Source organism: Lingula anatina, chromosome 7, assembly GCF_051362555.1.
Source record: "Lingula anatina isolate TDL-2025a chromosome 7, LinAna3.0, whole genome shotgun sequence".
NCBI lineage: Eukaryota > Metazoa > Brachiopoda > Lingulata > Lingulida > Lingulidae > Lingula > Lingula anatina.
The window spans coordinates 11358473-11374679 of NC_141773.1; the positions used below are offsets into that span (position 1 = coordinate 11358473).

The following is a 16207-nucleotide window of genomic DNA, read 5'->3' on the forward strand; positions in this document are numbered from 1 at the left end:
TGACAATGTTTTTTTCAATCGTTCTGTTTTTACTGTTTTTACAGTTAGTCATTACTGAAGTTGAAAGTAAAAATAAGAATAATGGCCTTTTTACGAAAAGAGGTCTCTTTTCTTTTAATAAACTTCTGCAGGTAGTTCGTGGACCTCTTTCAACATACCTGCATAAATATATGCATTTTGTTGCTGTATCTTCTGCTATCTTCAAATGTTGAGCAATTTCTCTCCCCTACCCCCACTTTCAAAAAGGGCAGTTTCTGACTGTAAGGTTCACATTTAATTAGTAACATTATTTTCTAAAATAAAACACTTGAGGCTCCAAATTTTGTTCATATGTAATGGAACTATACCATGTTAACAAATCATTCACCAAATACCAATTTTGTTCTCAATTCTCAAGGATTTGATTTCAATTTATGAAAATCTATAATATATGACCGCTTGTGACCTTTGACCCTTGACTTGTTGTCATTTATTAATGATGTATGAAATTGATTGTCCATTCACTTACCCCTATAAGGATATAACTTTAACCATATTGATGAAGTAAGCATTTTCTCTCCCCTACCCCCACTTTCAAGAGGACATATTTTGAGCGTTAGGTTTACATTCTTTTATTTGATTTTCTAAAATTAGACAGCTGAGGCTCCATATTTCTTTCATAAGCATAAAATTATGCCTTGTTTACAAATCATTCACCAAATACCGCTATCTTACATAAACAAAAAATTGAAAAAAAATGTTTTGGTTTTAATTTATGAAAAATCCCCATAAATGACCTCGTATGGCCTTTCAACCCATTATCAATGGCTCTTGACTAATTGTCATACATTCGTGACTTTTGAAATTAATTGTCCCATTCCTTACTTCCATACGGATGTACAATAGATTGATATACCTGTTATCATGTACATGTAGATTATTATTGATATACTAAGCGTTTTCTTTCCCCTTCCTCCATTTGAAAAAGTCCTTGCTGCTGCAGGGATAGAGTTATATATGGTGTGGAAGCGCACAAAAAGCTACCAGCGTGGGAAGGCTTTCACACTTATTTGGACATTACAGCTATAGGACCTGCAAAAAATCACCACGAGAATTCGTCCATTTTATCGCACGATGACAAAAAATCAGGCGTCTGACTCATGGGCTTATACAGAATAAATTGTAGCTTGAAGTGACATATTGACCACCGAGTTGTTAGTGACAGTTAAATTTGGCTGTCTGAAAGTTGCTTTTACGTACTTATAACGTTTAACCCGCACGTTTGTACTAGGCCTTTTGTTTACGATTGTTATTTTACATTTTTTCTACAGAAGAATGTGCAGCGCTTTGGTACATCAAAGGAGTGTTTTTTTTCGACCGTTCCATGCTATTTTTGACATCACTTGTTAATAATAGCCAATGTATCAGTTGAATCAGAAGGCTTAATTTGCATAAGTTATAGATATTTTATTAAAAAATTAATTTACAAAAATACAAGAAGAGAATTTAAAGATAAAATATATAAATGGGCAAATGCAAAAGAAAAAATACAGCAACAATTTGAAGTTGTGATCTATGATACAGTGAACGTCAAAGATCAAAATTCATAATAACAGAGACTTTGACAGTATCACAATAAATCAATTTGAATTTTTATGGTTTGTGCAGTCAGACTTTGCAAATAACTAATGAAATCAAGGAATTGTAGTCATGTGCAATATCCAGTTATATGTCTTTGCATTTGAATCAAATGATAAAAAATTACCTGTATACGATATCGTTCTAAAGGCAATCAACAAAACTCAAAACTTAAAATGGCACTTATATCCAAAAAGATTACCACTGAAATTGGAAGTCAGGTAAAATGCTTTCACCCGATGACCACCGGCTGGTGAACTAAAATAAAATCATACAGTAGTAATTTCCTGAATTCATTTGCACTTTTTGATAAAATATCCAGTAACTAGTCCGCGACTAGTATTTTTCACCAGGAATACACCGTGTCAGGCCCTTGAAAAGCCTTTCATCTATATTGACCAAGTCCACATAGTTCTGGGCCTTAGAGGTCAGATCTTCCAACTGTTGGCACAACTCTTTGAACGAAGGGCGAAAGGCTGGTGGCTCTCTCCAACAGCGGTACATGATGCGGTACCTGGGACAAAGTAAGATGGAGGGTAGCTTGGCACATTTTAATGTTTGTTAAAACAGACGGTTGTGTGAAAAAAAATTAAGAACACAGACCACAAAATTTAATGACAAATTGATAAGTTGAGTTGAACATTGTACAAACCAGAATGTACAGTACTGAGGTTAATTGAATATTACGGTCGAAAAAAAAAACTACTGAATTGCGATCTACAAACCCGTTTTGTGTCACTCCGTCTCTTGTCGCTGCTCCTTTGTCTCATTTAATGCATTTATAGACACAGAGACAACATAAAAGTACACAGTGTATGAGAGAGAGAGAGACACAGAGAGAGAGAGAGAGAGAGAGAGAGGTGGAGATGGGTACTTACACTTCGTATGTGCAGTGTTTAGGTCTCATCATACGGTAACCATTCTCCAATTGTTGCCGTAGTATCATACTGGATATGCCTGGGTAGGGAGTGCAACCTGGGCAGGGAATTAGAATTTTTATTTTGCCGACAATTACGTTCTACTCATGTGAATGCTTACATGTGGAGCACTTGTTTGCAGTTCACAAATTATACTTTCTACTTCCTTATTACTGTTTTGAAAAAAGGAAGAATTGTGATCAACGCATATTTTTTACGTTTACTCTACTTGCTGTAAGGTCTTTAAAAAGAGGATAAATATATACCCAAAGTCACTATCTCCCACATAAGAATACCAAAAGACCATACGTCGCTGTGGGTGGTGTACACGCTGTCCTTGATTGATTCGAGCGCCATCCAGCGGAGAGGTAGGAAACCCTAATAAAACCATAGGGATTGTTGATAATTGCTTTTGTGTTGATTTTCATGGATCATGTCTGTCTTGTTAAATCCAGTTCAAAGGGTTGGCAGACAGAGATATGACAAGATAATGCAGTAGACGAGGGGACTCACTAAACGAACCTTTGCACAGGTACTTGTATTGAAAGATGAAGACAATATACTCCAGGTGGTTACCCAGTTAATTAAATCTGACGCATTAGATTGTGTATTCGCAAAACTGAGAATGTTATATAGCTATAGTTGTGTGGTCCAGTGCAACGTACCTGTGACCGGCTCTCGTATTCTCGAATCAGGCTGACATCTCGCGCCAAACCGAAGTCTGATATTTTACAAGTGAAATGTTCGTCCACGAGCACATTGCGGGTTGCCAGGTCTCGGTGGAGGTACTATAAAAATAATACATGGTTAAAATAAAGAAAGATCAGAATGTCACGACTAAATTTCATCAATTAACCGCGAGCTTATGTGTATGGAACGTTTTTTTCTCAGTTTTAATTATGTCATTCAAATACATTATTCTCATTCAGCAAGTATAGCCATTCAACAAGTGTTGTAAGTAGCTGCATTTTGTGCTTAAAACATTTTACTAGTCCCCCCTGCAAAATTACCAGTAGGACATTATATAAACTTTAACTTAATTTTAACGTGTGAGCTGGAGTAGAAATGCTACTCCCCAGAAGACAATTTACTCTACCAAATGCCAACCTGAAAAATGTTACCCAAAAATCCTCCCGCTGAACGACATTAAAATATAATTCTCAATTTTTACGAAAAGTGGTTATTTACCCCCAGTTCCGCTATATGTGTCATCCCACACGCTACCTCATAGGCAAATGTAAGGAGCTGTTGTGCTGTAAACTTGCTACAGCCGTATGTGTTACTGTAGTAGGTGTTTCCCCGACCATTCCGCAAAACACGCTGCAGGCTGCCCATTGTCTGGTACTCCATCACGATAAACAGAGGGTCTGGGAAAGATAAGAGAACGTTTTTATTACAAAACCATAAAATACAACTCTATAAAGCAGAACTTACAACTAAAAACGTGTGCGTGTGTGTGCTGTTTATCCGTTTTTAACATTGCTCAGAGTAAATACTAGCTCAAATGACACTACACAGTACTGGAGGTTAGTTTTTTTTAATCAAATACCATAGAAAATTATCAGGTATACCTTCTTTGGAGGATGTAGCTATTAAAGGAACAATATTTTTGTGCGCCGGTACATTTTTCAGTGTCTCCATTTCTGTTTTGAAATCTTCTTTTTCTTTGAACATTGTATTTCCTAGAAAGACAATGAAAAATCACATAAGAAATCGGTGCATTAAATTTTTGTTTGTATATCTCACATTAGATTTAAAAATAATTGACATGATGCATGTTTATCAAATACATGTACATTTATACAAGTCTGCCAGACACTACATTTCATATCAGCTTTTAGTTGCAGTACGGTGTGTTTTTAGGTTTTTAAAACATGGAAAGTCAAGGCAGATTAACGACTGAAAAAAAATGGTATCTTCTACACCAAAGCATCCTATCTACCTTTCAAAATGTTAACGGCCACAGTTTTCACTTTTTCCTCGACCTCCATGTAGCCTTTCCATACCTCTCCGAACTGACCCTCGCCCAGTTTGCAGGAACGATCGAACTGGAGCTCCTGGATTGAGATTTCCCCAGCGCCTGTCTCCGACGAGGTGTTTTCAGTGCCTGCAGGGTTGCCGGCGTCATGTACCGGAGGTTCCAGCTGGGGCAAAATACGTAAACAGAATTACAAAAACAGTTGACTTTCATTTAGATACAGTGTATGGCCATTTTAAGAACCTAAGTTACCAGTTGGCAGTTGGCAGATTAAAGATAAATGACAATTTACTGTACACAGGGAAAGAATAGTTTATTCAATGTTCAGCGGTTATAGCACAATGGAACATGATGAAATACTAGTCCTTTGTACATTACACCTGTAAACTGCGCGAGTTTATAATGGTGTGTAGATTGACTGATTAGTGAAATATTAAATGGTTCACCCCCCGTAGTTCCTCGTCTTCTGGGTCCTGATCCAGTGATCTTCTCCTTTTCTTTCTTGCCTGGTAGTACTAAACATTCAAATATAGTGTTATTTTCGGGTTAAGAGGGTTTAGAGGGTGGTAAGGGGGGTACTGACCCCCTGTCGGTTTCTAAAAATATATTCAACCAATATATCTTAAAATTATAATTTTGACTTACTAGTTCTAAACCGTATGAAATGGCACCGAGGCTTAACGTGCGCTTCTTTCGAGTTATTCACGTAACAGTATGTAGTATGGGATATGTAGGCAACATGCGTAAAGTATTCGAGAATTCCTTAACATCAGACATGCCAAAAACACTTATACTTACATCAATTCTTCGGCTGTTTGTCCGAGCGTTTAACCTTGACAAATGCAATGCTTAATAAAACAAATAATATGTATGGCTATACGTGTGGACTACAGTGGATCAACTTTTAGGACTCATTTAAAATGGATGTTGATTAAATGTGACACTTAATCTAGTCTCCTGTAATTTCGTGGTGTGAAGTATGGGTGCATATGATTTAAAATTAAATTGATTGTAAACATATACTAGTTTGAGTTTATTCAATCAATTATTGAAAAATTATAATAACAATTTCCCAATTTGGATTTTTTAAAAAATTATCTTTCTGCCTTTTTACACAGCTTATTAAAATGGCCCATATATTGGTTCAAAATGTGTTATATATCTGATATAAATACATTGTACGATTAGGTTAAAATGAGCCGATGAGAGGAGAGATAAATTTGATCAGAGAAAAATAAGAAGAATGTCTATACCTCTAGAGGCCTTTTTTCTTCGGTTGTATACGATGATAAAAGTGATAAGAGGTCCAAGCAAAAGAGCGATAGCAAACAGCAATATGGACCAAAAATGAAAATATTCAGAGTTCACTTGGCTCCCTGGAACAATTCTGATCCATTTGGTTGGTTTTGGAATATCCGTCGAATTAACTGTATGAAAATAAAAAGCCCGATAAAGTAAAAGCCATTTTGTTTTTACCAGACACGTATCTTACTAACAATTTGGTGAGTTGACAAAAGCATGACCTTTATATACAATAACAACATTTTTACTTCTATACTAGCATATGACAATGCGGAAAACCTCGACTAGGTAGTTTGCCCATTTCTGGATATTAAAATTGTTCAGTTTAAAACGCATGAAGTAGCGAATCTCAACTTACTTGATTCATCACTGTGGGTAGAAAGAAATACTTCACTTCGGATTTCTGATGATCCACATTGATAGTGTCTTTTATTTGAAAACTTTGTCACATTAATCTTGGCGGTAAAACTTTGGCATAGACTTGAGTTTAAGATGTTGCATTTGATGTCTTTGGCAAGGGTGACGTGGAACTGTTTCCCATCCCTGTACCACAATGTGTCGTGGGCGGGATGTTCCCCGGGGTACAAGTAGCTTGTGACACACTCTAAGGTTATATAGGTTGAAGTGGCGGCCTTCTGAGAAATGTGGACTGAGGTAGGAGGAACTGGAAAACGTAACTTATAAAATTTGGTGCATTGATTAAAAGGAAAACAAACCTTGAACAAAAAGGAACGTGTATACATGTTTTTCATCAGAACTTATTACTGAATTAGGTCTTGGCTAAGCCTGCTACAAATGGTTTATATATCTGATTCATTCGTAACGAATATTGATTCATTTATACAATATAAATAAAATACTGACAGTATCGTCTGCACTTATAAACATATATGTTGTCAAACGTGTGTACACAAATATTATTTGGGTTGTGTTACATTCTGTCTATAAACCTTCCAAAATAAACTATAAAAGTCACTTTCGTTTGTCAAATACAATCGTAATTGATGTCATTTACCTATTACTCGAACAGTCTGATATTCATCTGACGTGCTAAAACTGCCTTGGTCAATGAACATAACAGAACATGTGTAGTTGCCTCCGTCCCAGTAGCTGGCATTAGATATTCGTATCAGACAGTTAATGGTGATTAGATACATGTATGGCACAGTCTTAGTACATGTCTCTGAAATGTTTCTTCCGATAAAAACACTCATAGGTTTAGTTATATTCACTACAGTTGACCGTAACATGTAGATGGGCCACACATCTCTACCGTTCAGCGGGTTAATTTTCTTCCAGATGACAGTAAACCCAGGGAAAGGCGACGTAGAGAAATTGCACCAAATTGAAAACGAATCGCCTTCGTCTATTGTTTGCAAAGATGGTACATTTTCTGACACTAATTCTGAAATGAAATGATGTGATGAAATGACAGTTTATGGTGATTAGACGATATGCTTCTACCCCCCCCCCCCCAACCCGACATGACCTCCCTTACCAACCGACGTACGTACAATCACGCAACTACTCTCACGCACATATACTCGTAAACTCACAAAAACGCCCATACAGTACTTTATGTCATAAAATTCTCACCCACATATAATATTTACATGTGGAATATATAAATACCAAAGAAACTTCAAGTAAAATAATTAATTACCTGCTGTGTCACTTTGGATTGAAAGATTAAGAAACGAGTTAACATAAGTAATAGCTGTACCTCAGCAGTACTGCATAACTATTAATTACAGAAATCCAATTTTTGTGTATCAGATTTTGCTACAGCATATTCCTTTCGATGTGGGGTCTAACAAGAGCACAGGAATGAGATTGGTGAATCCAATGCAAAAAAGTGTTCACTCAAAAAGGTGCAGCACACTAAAAACATTATAGCATTTATCATATATATACGTATCGATATATACCTACCTTTCATAATTCCACAGGCAGGGGCTATCAATATGATACCCCCTAAAATTAATATGGTAGTTCTCATGTGGGACGCCATCTTAGCCTGTCGCACATTTAATTTTGTATTACTATTTTTGCAATGATGAACATATTTTGGGCGTCATGTTATTCGTTGTGAATTAGCACACGCCATCCATGTGCTATTTATAAATTACGTGTCATAGAAGTTATCGTTGACTAATACTTTCACTTTAATATGTTAGACTGTTTGGTCGGCTTTGGTGAATAAAGCTTTCAAATATTATTGTCACATCTGGCTCCAGTGCAGTTTTCTTTTTAGAGGTCCGTCATTTATATATGAATATACCTGTACACTGTATGCATATGAATGGCACTGATGAATATTTTGTTTTGAATGAATGATGTCCGGCTTCAATCGTCAGTAAATTGAGAAAGTGCTATCTCGGGGAAATGTGTTCTATGGCGAACTTACAAACCGAATTCTTATACGTCTGTTTTATATTCAAAAGAAAATTTAGTTGAAAGAAAGTTCAATAGCCATCAAAATGACTCATCCTTAAGACAATGTTTTTTTCAATCTTACTGTTTTTACAGTGAGTCATTACTGAAATTGAAAGTAAAAATAAAATAAAATAAAATAAAATAAAATAAAATGAAGGCCTTTCTACGAAAAAAAGCTAGGTCTCTTTTCTTTTAAGAAACCTCTGCAGGTGCTTCGTGGACTTCTTTCAACATAGCTGCATACATATGTGCATTTTGTTGCTGTATGATCTGCTATCTTCAAATGATGAGCAATTTCTCTCCCCTACCCCCACTTTCTGACTGTAAGGTTCACACTTAATTAGTAACCTTATTTTCTAAAATAAAACAGTTGAGGCTCCAAATTTTGTTCATAAGTATGGGACTATACCATGTTTACAAATCATTCACCAAATACCAATTTTGTTCTCAATTTTTAAACGATTTTGGTTTTAATTTACGAAAAAATCCATAAAATATCCCATTATCAATGACCATTGAGTTGTTGTCATGCATTAATGATATATGAAATTGATTGTCCCTTCTCTTACCCCCTTCAGGATATATAATGCACTGGTAACTTTAACCATATTAACGAAGTAAGCATTACCCCTATAAGGATATATAATGCACTGGTAACTTTAACCATATTAACGAAGTAAGCATTTTCTCTTCCCATCCCAACTTTCAAGAGGGCATATTCTGAGCGTTAGGTTTACACTTTTTTATTTAATTTTCTAAAATTAGACAGGTGAGGTTCCAAATATCTTTCATAAGCATAAAATTATACCTTGTTTACAAATCATTCACCAAATACCATTTAAACAATAATTAAAAAAAAACCGTTTTGGTTTTAATTTATGAAAAATCCCCATAAATGACCTTTCAACCCATTATCAATGACGCTTGACTAATTGTCATACATTCGTGACTTTTGAAATTTATTGCCCCATTCCCTGTTTTCATAAGGATGTACAATTAATTGATGTACCTGTTATCATACAGATATAGTAAGCGTTTTCTCTCCCCTCCCCCCATGTGAAAAAGTCCTTGCTGCTGCAGGAGTGGGATTATATAAGGTGTGACAGCACACAAAAAGCTACCAGTATGAGGTTTTTTGGACACTAGAGCTATAGGACCTACTAAAAATCACTATGAGAATTCGTCCCTTTTTTCGCACGATGACCGAAAATCAGGCGTCTAGCTCATGGGCTAATAGAAAATAAATTGTAGCTTCAAATGACATTTTGACCACTGAGTTGTTAGTGACAGTTGAATTTGAACAGATCAGAATGGGGAATTGAACAGGTAAATTAAAGTAAATTGGCTGTCTGAAAGTTGTTTTTACGTACCAATAACGTTTGACCCGCACGTTTGCACTCGGCTTTTTGTTTACATTGTTATAGGTTTTTCTACAGAAGAATGTGCAGAGCTTTGACACATCAAAGGAGTGTTTTTTTTTCGATCGTTCCATGCTATTTTTGACATCACTTGCTAATAATGCCAATGTATCAGTTGAATCAGAAGGCTTAATTTGCATAAGTTATAGATATTTTATTAAAAAAATTACTTTACAAAAATACAAAAGGAAAATTTAAAGATAAAATATACAAATGGACAAATACAAAACAAAAAAATACAGCAACAATTGTGAACTATGATACAGTGAGCGTCAAAGATCAAAATTCATAATAACAGAGACTTTGACAGGATCACAATAAATCAATTTGAATATTTATAGTCTGTGCAGTCAGACTTTGCAAATAATCAATGAATTTATGGAATTTTAGTCACGTACAATGTCCAGTTATATGTCTTTGCATTTGAATCAAATAAAAAAAATTACCTGTATACGATATCGTTAATAAAGACAATCAACAAAACTCAAAACTCAAAATGGCACTTATATCCAAAAAGAATTCCACTGAAATTGGAAGTCAGGTAAATTGCTCTCACCCGATGATCACCGATTGTTGAACTGAAAAAATCATACAGTAGTAATTTTCCAGAAGTCATTTGCACTTTTCGATAAAATACCCAGTAACTAGTCCGCAACTAGTATTTTTCACCAGGAATACACCGTGTTAGGCCCTTGAAAAGCCTTTCATCTATATTGACCAAGTCCACATAGTTCTGGGCCTTAGAGATCAGATCTTCCAACTGTTGGCACAACTCTTTGAACGAAGGGCGAAATGCCGGTGGCTCTCTCCAACAGCGGTACATGATGCGGTACCTGGTACAAAGTAAGATGAAGGGTAGTTTGGTACATTTTAATGTTTGTTAAAACAGACGATTGTGTGAAAAGAAAATAAGAATACACAGACCACAGAATTTAACGATGACAAATTAATTAGTTGAATTGAAACTTGTACAAACCAGTATATACAGTACTGAGGTTAATTGAATATTACGGTCGAAAAAAAACGACTGAATTACGATCTACAAACCCGTTTTGAGTCACTCCGTCTCTTGTCGCTGCTCCTTTCTCTCCATTAAGGTATTTATAGACACAGAGACAACACAAAAGTACAAAGTGTATGAAAGAGAGATAATTCTATTTCTTCTTTAAGAAATTTACAGACAGAGGTTCACTCTTGCGTTCAGCAAGAAGTACAAAGTGTACAGGGTATGAGAAAGAGAGAGAGAGAGAGAGAGAGAGAGAGAGAGAGGGATGGAGATGGGTACTTACACCTCATATGTGCAGTGTTTAGGTCTCATCATACGGTAACCATTCTCCAGTTGTTGTCGTAGTATCATACTGGATATGCCTGGGTAGGGAGTGCAGCCTGGGCAGGGAATTAGAATTTTTCTTATACGACAGTTACGTTCTACTCATGTGAATGCTTACATGTATTTTATCAATTTATTTTGAGGAGTGCTTGTTTGCAGTTCACCAATTACACTTTCTACTTCCTTATTATTGTTTTGAAAAAAAGAGTTAATAGCAAAGTGCATGTCTTCACGTTCATTCTAAAAACATTTAAGGCTTACAAAAGAGGATATATATACCCAAAGTAACTATCTCCCACATAAGAATACCAAAAGACCACACATCGCTGTGGGTGGTGTACACGCTGTCCTTGATTGATTCGAGCGCCATCCAGCGGAGAGGTAGGAAACCCTAATAAAACCATAGGGATTGTTGATAATTGCTTTTGTGTTGATTTTCATGGATCATGTCAGTCTTGTTAAATCGAGTTCAAAGGGTTGGCAGACAGAGATATGGCAAGATAATGCAGTAAACGGAGGGACTCTCTTAAAGAACCTTTGCACAGGTACTTGTATTTCAAGATGAAAACGATATACTCCAGGTGGTTAGTCAGTTAATTAATTCTGATGCATTAGCCTGTGTATTTGCAAAACTAAGAATGTTATATAGCTATAATTGTGTAGTCCAGTGCAACGTACCTGTGACCGGCTCTCGTATTCTCGAATCAGGCTGACATCTCGCGCCAAACCGAAGTCTGATATTTTACAAGTGAAATGTTCGTCCACGAGCACATTGCGGGTTGCCAGGTCTCGGTGGAGGTACTATAAAAATAATACATGGTTAAAATAAAGAAAGATCAGAATGTCACGACTAAATTTCATCAATTAACCGCGAGCTTATGTGTATGGAAAGTTTTTTCTCAGTTTTAATTATGTCATTCAAATACATTATTCTCATTCAGCAAGTATAGCCATTCAACAAGTGTTGTAAGTAGCTGCATTTTTGTGCTAAAAACGTTTTACTAGTCCCCGTGCAAAATTACCGGTAGAACATTATATAAACTGTAACTTAATTTTAATGTGTGAGCTTGAGTAGAAATGCTACTTCCCAGAAGACAATTTACTCTACCAAATGCCAACCTGAAAAATGTTACCCAAAAATATAATTCTCAATTTTTACGAAAAGTGGTTATTTACCCCCAGTTCCGCTATATGTGTCATCCCACAAGCTACCTCATAGGCAAATGTAAGGAGCTGTTGTGCTGTAAACTTGCTACAGCCGTATGTGTTACTGTAGTAGGTGTTTCCCCGGCCATTCCGCAAAACACGCTGTAGGCTGCCCATTGTCTGGTACTCCATCACGATAAACAGAGGGTCTGGGAAAGATAAGAGAACGTTATTATTACAAAACCATAAAATACAGCTCTATAAAGCAGAACTTACAACTGAAAACGTGTGCGTGTGTGTGCTGTTTATCCGTTTTTAACATTGCTCAGAGTAAAAACTACCACAAATGGCACTACACAGTATTGGAGGTTAGTTTTTTTAATCAAATACCATAGAGAATTATCAGGTATACCTTCTTTGGAGGATGTAGCTATTAAAGGAACAATATTTTTGTGCGCCGGTACATTTTTCAGTGTCTCCATTTCTGTTTTGAAATCTTCTTTTTCTTTGTACATTGTATTTCCTAAAAAGACAATGAAAAACCACATAAGAAATCGGTGCATTAAATTTATGTATGTATATCTCACATAAGATTTAAAAATAATTGACATGATGCATGCTTATCAAATACATGAACATTTATACTAGTCTGCCAGACACTACATTTCATATCAGCTTTTAGTTGCAGTACGGTGTGTTTTTAGGTTTTTAAAACATGGAAAGTCAAGGCAGATTAAAGACTGAAAAAAACAAAACGGTATCTTCTACACCAAAGCGTCCCATCTACCTTTCAAAATTTTAACGGCCACAGTTTTCACTTTTTCCTCGACCTCCATGTAGCCTTTCCATACCTCTCCGAACTGACCCTCGCCCAGTTTGCAGGAACGATCGAACTGGAGCGCCTGAATTGAAATTTCCCCAGCGACTGTCTCCGACGAGGTGTTTGCAGTGCCTGCATGGTTGCTGGCGTCATGTGCCGGAGGTTCCAGCTGGGGCAAAAATACATAACCAGAATTACAAAAACAGTTGACTTTCATTTAGATACAGTGTATGGCCATTTTAAGGATCTAAATTACCAGTAGGTAGTTGGCAGATTATAGATAAATGACAATTTACTGTACACAGGGAAATAATAGTTTATTCAAAGTTCAGCGGTTTTAACTAAATGGAACATGACTAAATACACATACTAGTCCGTTGAAACATTACACCTGTAACATGCGCGACTTAATTATGGTCTGTAAATGACTGATTAGTAGAATATTAAATGGTTCACCCTCCGTAGTTCCTCGTCTTCTGGGTCCTGATCCAGTGATCTTCTACTTCTCTTTCTTGCCTGATAGTACTAAACATTTAAATATAGTGTAATTTTTCGATTAATAAGGGATCCAACTGCTATATACACAGTACACTAATTTCGTCTATTACACTTTCCATTTAAAACAGTCGTGACAAACATAACTTCATCTTCCAATATGAATTTTGTATAATTATGTTCAAAAAGCCAAGCCAATGTACAGTACTTGCTAGTAAATATAATTAATTTTCATTTCTTTTCACGTGCGATTGCAGCCATATCACAATAAAATTATATATATACCATGTAGAAAAAGTCTTGTGGAGTACTAGCTGTTACAGATTTTGGTGTACATTCAAGCACTTAAAATATAATTATATCTTCCTAGACCAACCAGTTTAAACTTAAAAAATCTAACCAAATTAATCTTTAAAAATCTATCGAAAAAAGCTGAAAGAAGAGAAAGTTTAGCTTGGACGTTTCCAAAGTCAGCGGACAAAAAGGTCAAAGTTGTCCGGTCAATGTGTTTTCAACTTTGCAGTGTCTGGCGTAAAAATAAAGAGAAGTTGTATAATGTGTACTGTTGGGATATAATTATGCTCACCCTATATACATAATACACAGCAGTGGTGATAACAATTGAGATGATCGCGCCTGCTGCACTCGCCAGGACATAATTCGCCCCTGAAACAGACACAGTTGTAAAAAATATACAATACAATAATATGTGCTTCGGTAATATAACATCTGGAGGGCGACCTCTCTTTTATCCTCTCTAATCCTTCCTTTAATTTCAATGAAAACGTTTGAAATGTGTATGCCATTTTCAGAACCTTTCCAATGACAGCTTACATGTGGAGTTCATAATAATTATGGCAAATTTGAAGATAACATACATTAACACACACAATTAGCCATAAACACATTTAGTATATTTTTGCGACTTATATTAACGTTTAAATGGTAATATTTTAATATTAATCGACTTGCCTACAGCAGTTGGTGCTTCATGTTCCATCCCAATGGTGCTCTCTGAAACTGTGAAGATATGCCAATGACAATACCGTCAAGACAAACAAAGGGCATTTCAATTTCTTGCTAAACTCTCTCTCTCTCTACTTTTTAATAATCACATCTTGAGCAGTTTATTTTGTTCAGTTGATAGTTCGCTGCTTAAACTGAATTGATAATGGACAAATGCAGAATCACCCCGCAGTGCAGCCCTCTTTTTTTTCGGCACAAATAGATTTATGAGAAAAAATCCCCCTACCTGCCTTTTGTAGTGCCCTATCAGAAGCCAGCTGGGCGATGACGTCATTTCTGTGCTAATACACTCTCTTGGCAGAACAGATATGTTCACTGAATTAGCCAGAGTATTGTCAACTTATACAAAGAGTAAAATATCTCAGTGATTGAGGGTACACATTAAAACAAATAATACACAGTATATTGGTGGCGCGTTTAGCCTCACCTGTTACTGTTAAAGAAAACCTCTGCAGACACGGATGAGACTCATCTATGAGATGGAACTGGCAGGTATAGTCAGCCTCGTCTTCAGGGGTCAAACTATAAATCGACAACAAGGTCCAGTTTCTTCCCACTGTGACGTTCAATCTGTCGGTAGAGACGCTCGACTTGGGCTCTATCGTTTGACCGGCGTTCTTGTAAAGGAAAGATGCCATTGTCTCCGATTTCTGAGAACCCTTGCGTTTGAACCAGTCAATTTCTTTAACCCTGTTCATGCTGTCTTTGTCCATGGAGCATTTTATCTGGGCTCGATCTCCGGGTGAAAATGCGGTTTTCTCAGGTGACTTTGAAATTTGGCAACCCTGGGCTGAGAAAACAATTGGAAAGCTTTAGAAAGGGACTTTGTATGAAAAACAAACGATTGATATGAGTCACGCTATATAGTTTTCTAGTGTCTATGCATTGATCTGTTGACATACCTTCATACCTAAAAAAGAAGATCCATTCAATACGCAAAAAATCATATTATTTAAACAATTGTGAGTTCCCTTTTACACTTTTAGTTAATTTTACATGTGGACCTCTACCTATTTCTTCAAGCCCGTTGCATCTTTGCAGATGCAGGAAGTTTTCTACCCCTGCTCCGTAATTGCTTGTTGATCAATGCAGAGTTGAATAGCAAGAAGTTTGTGTAACATTCCCCTTGCCTTCGGTCCAGTTAAGAAAATATGGGTGTTTAAACAGTCTATAATGTATTTGTTAAGTTATGAACTCGATAATGTGATGATATATCAGCGAAACATTGCCTGAAAATTTTATTTGTTGAATTTTCTCAAGTAAAAATTATTCAAACTTTTAAGCAGAAGTAGACGGCAGACCGACATGAAGACAAAGGCGGCTTCATCAAATTCTGACACAAAGAGATAATATATGGCTTTATCGTACATATCGCTGGTTAAACTAAAGCTTACACTGCGCTAGTGTCTCCTCAAAACCTGAAATAATAAAATTCTGTTCCTCTACCTTGCACCAACAGGGTTATAGTGATCAACCACCTCTTCATAACACGGGTCGAATTATTCACCATGTAACAGATCTTCCAGGCTCTTTTCTCGTGGGATATGAAAACTTGATGCTTTGAGCCAAAAAGTTGAGACTTAATTACAGTTCACGAAGCACCTGCAGGGGTTTTAAGAAAAGAAACCTCTTTTCGTAGACAGACCTTTATTTTTTATTTTACTTTCAACTTCTGTAATGACTCATTGAAAAAAACAGAACGGTTGTGAGAACGTTGTTATA

At 36.2% G+C, this 16207-nt stretch overlaps 2 protein-coding genes across 2 annotated transcripts; both read right to left on the reverse strand.

Moving 5' to 3' along the window:
* Positions 1-1479: 1479 nt before the first annotated feature.
* On the reverse strand, positions 1480-7825 carry LOC112042176 (uncharacterized). Its single transcript, XM_087017186.1, has 13 exons — positions 7747-7825; positions 6830-7219; positions 6173-6478; positions 5766-5939; positions 5311-5360; positions 4959-5027; positions 4477-4678; positions 4106-4216; positions 3723-3901; positions 3200-3322; positions 2801-2912; positions 2496-2592; positions 1480-2131 (listed from the first exon to the last, which is right to left on the reverse strand). Exons 1-13 carry the CDS (start codon positions 7823-7825, stop codon positions 1954-1956), a joined length of 2070 nt encoding a protein of 689 aa, XP_086873312.1. The 3' UTR covers positions 1480-1953.
* Positions 7826-9980: 2155 nt separating this feature from the next.
* On the reverse strand, positions 9981-16160 carry LOC106164119 (tyrosine kinase receptor Cad96Ca). The gene is made up of 12 exons (XM_087018237.1): positions 15932-16160; positions 14913-15275; positions 14432-14479; positions 14046-14125; positions 13421-13489; positions 12932-13133; positions 12557-12667; positions 12175-12353; positions 11677-11799; positions 11278-11389; positions 10958-11054; positions 9981-10501 (listed from the first exon to the last, which is right to left on the reverse strand). The coding sequence occupies exons 1-12, from the start codon at positions 15993-15995 to the stop codon at positions 10324-10326; spliced, it is 1626 nt and encodes a 541-aa protein (XP_086874363.1). The 5' UTR covers positions 15996-16160; the 3' UTR covers positions 9981-10323.
* Positions 16161-16207: the final 47 nt, after the last annotated feature.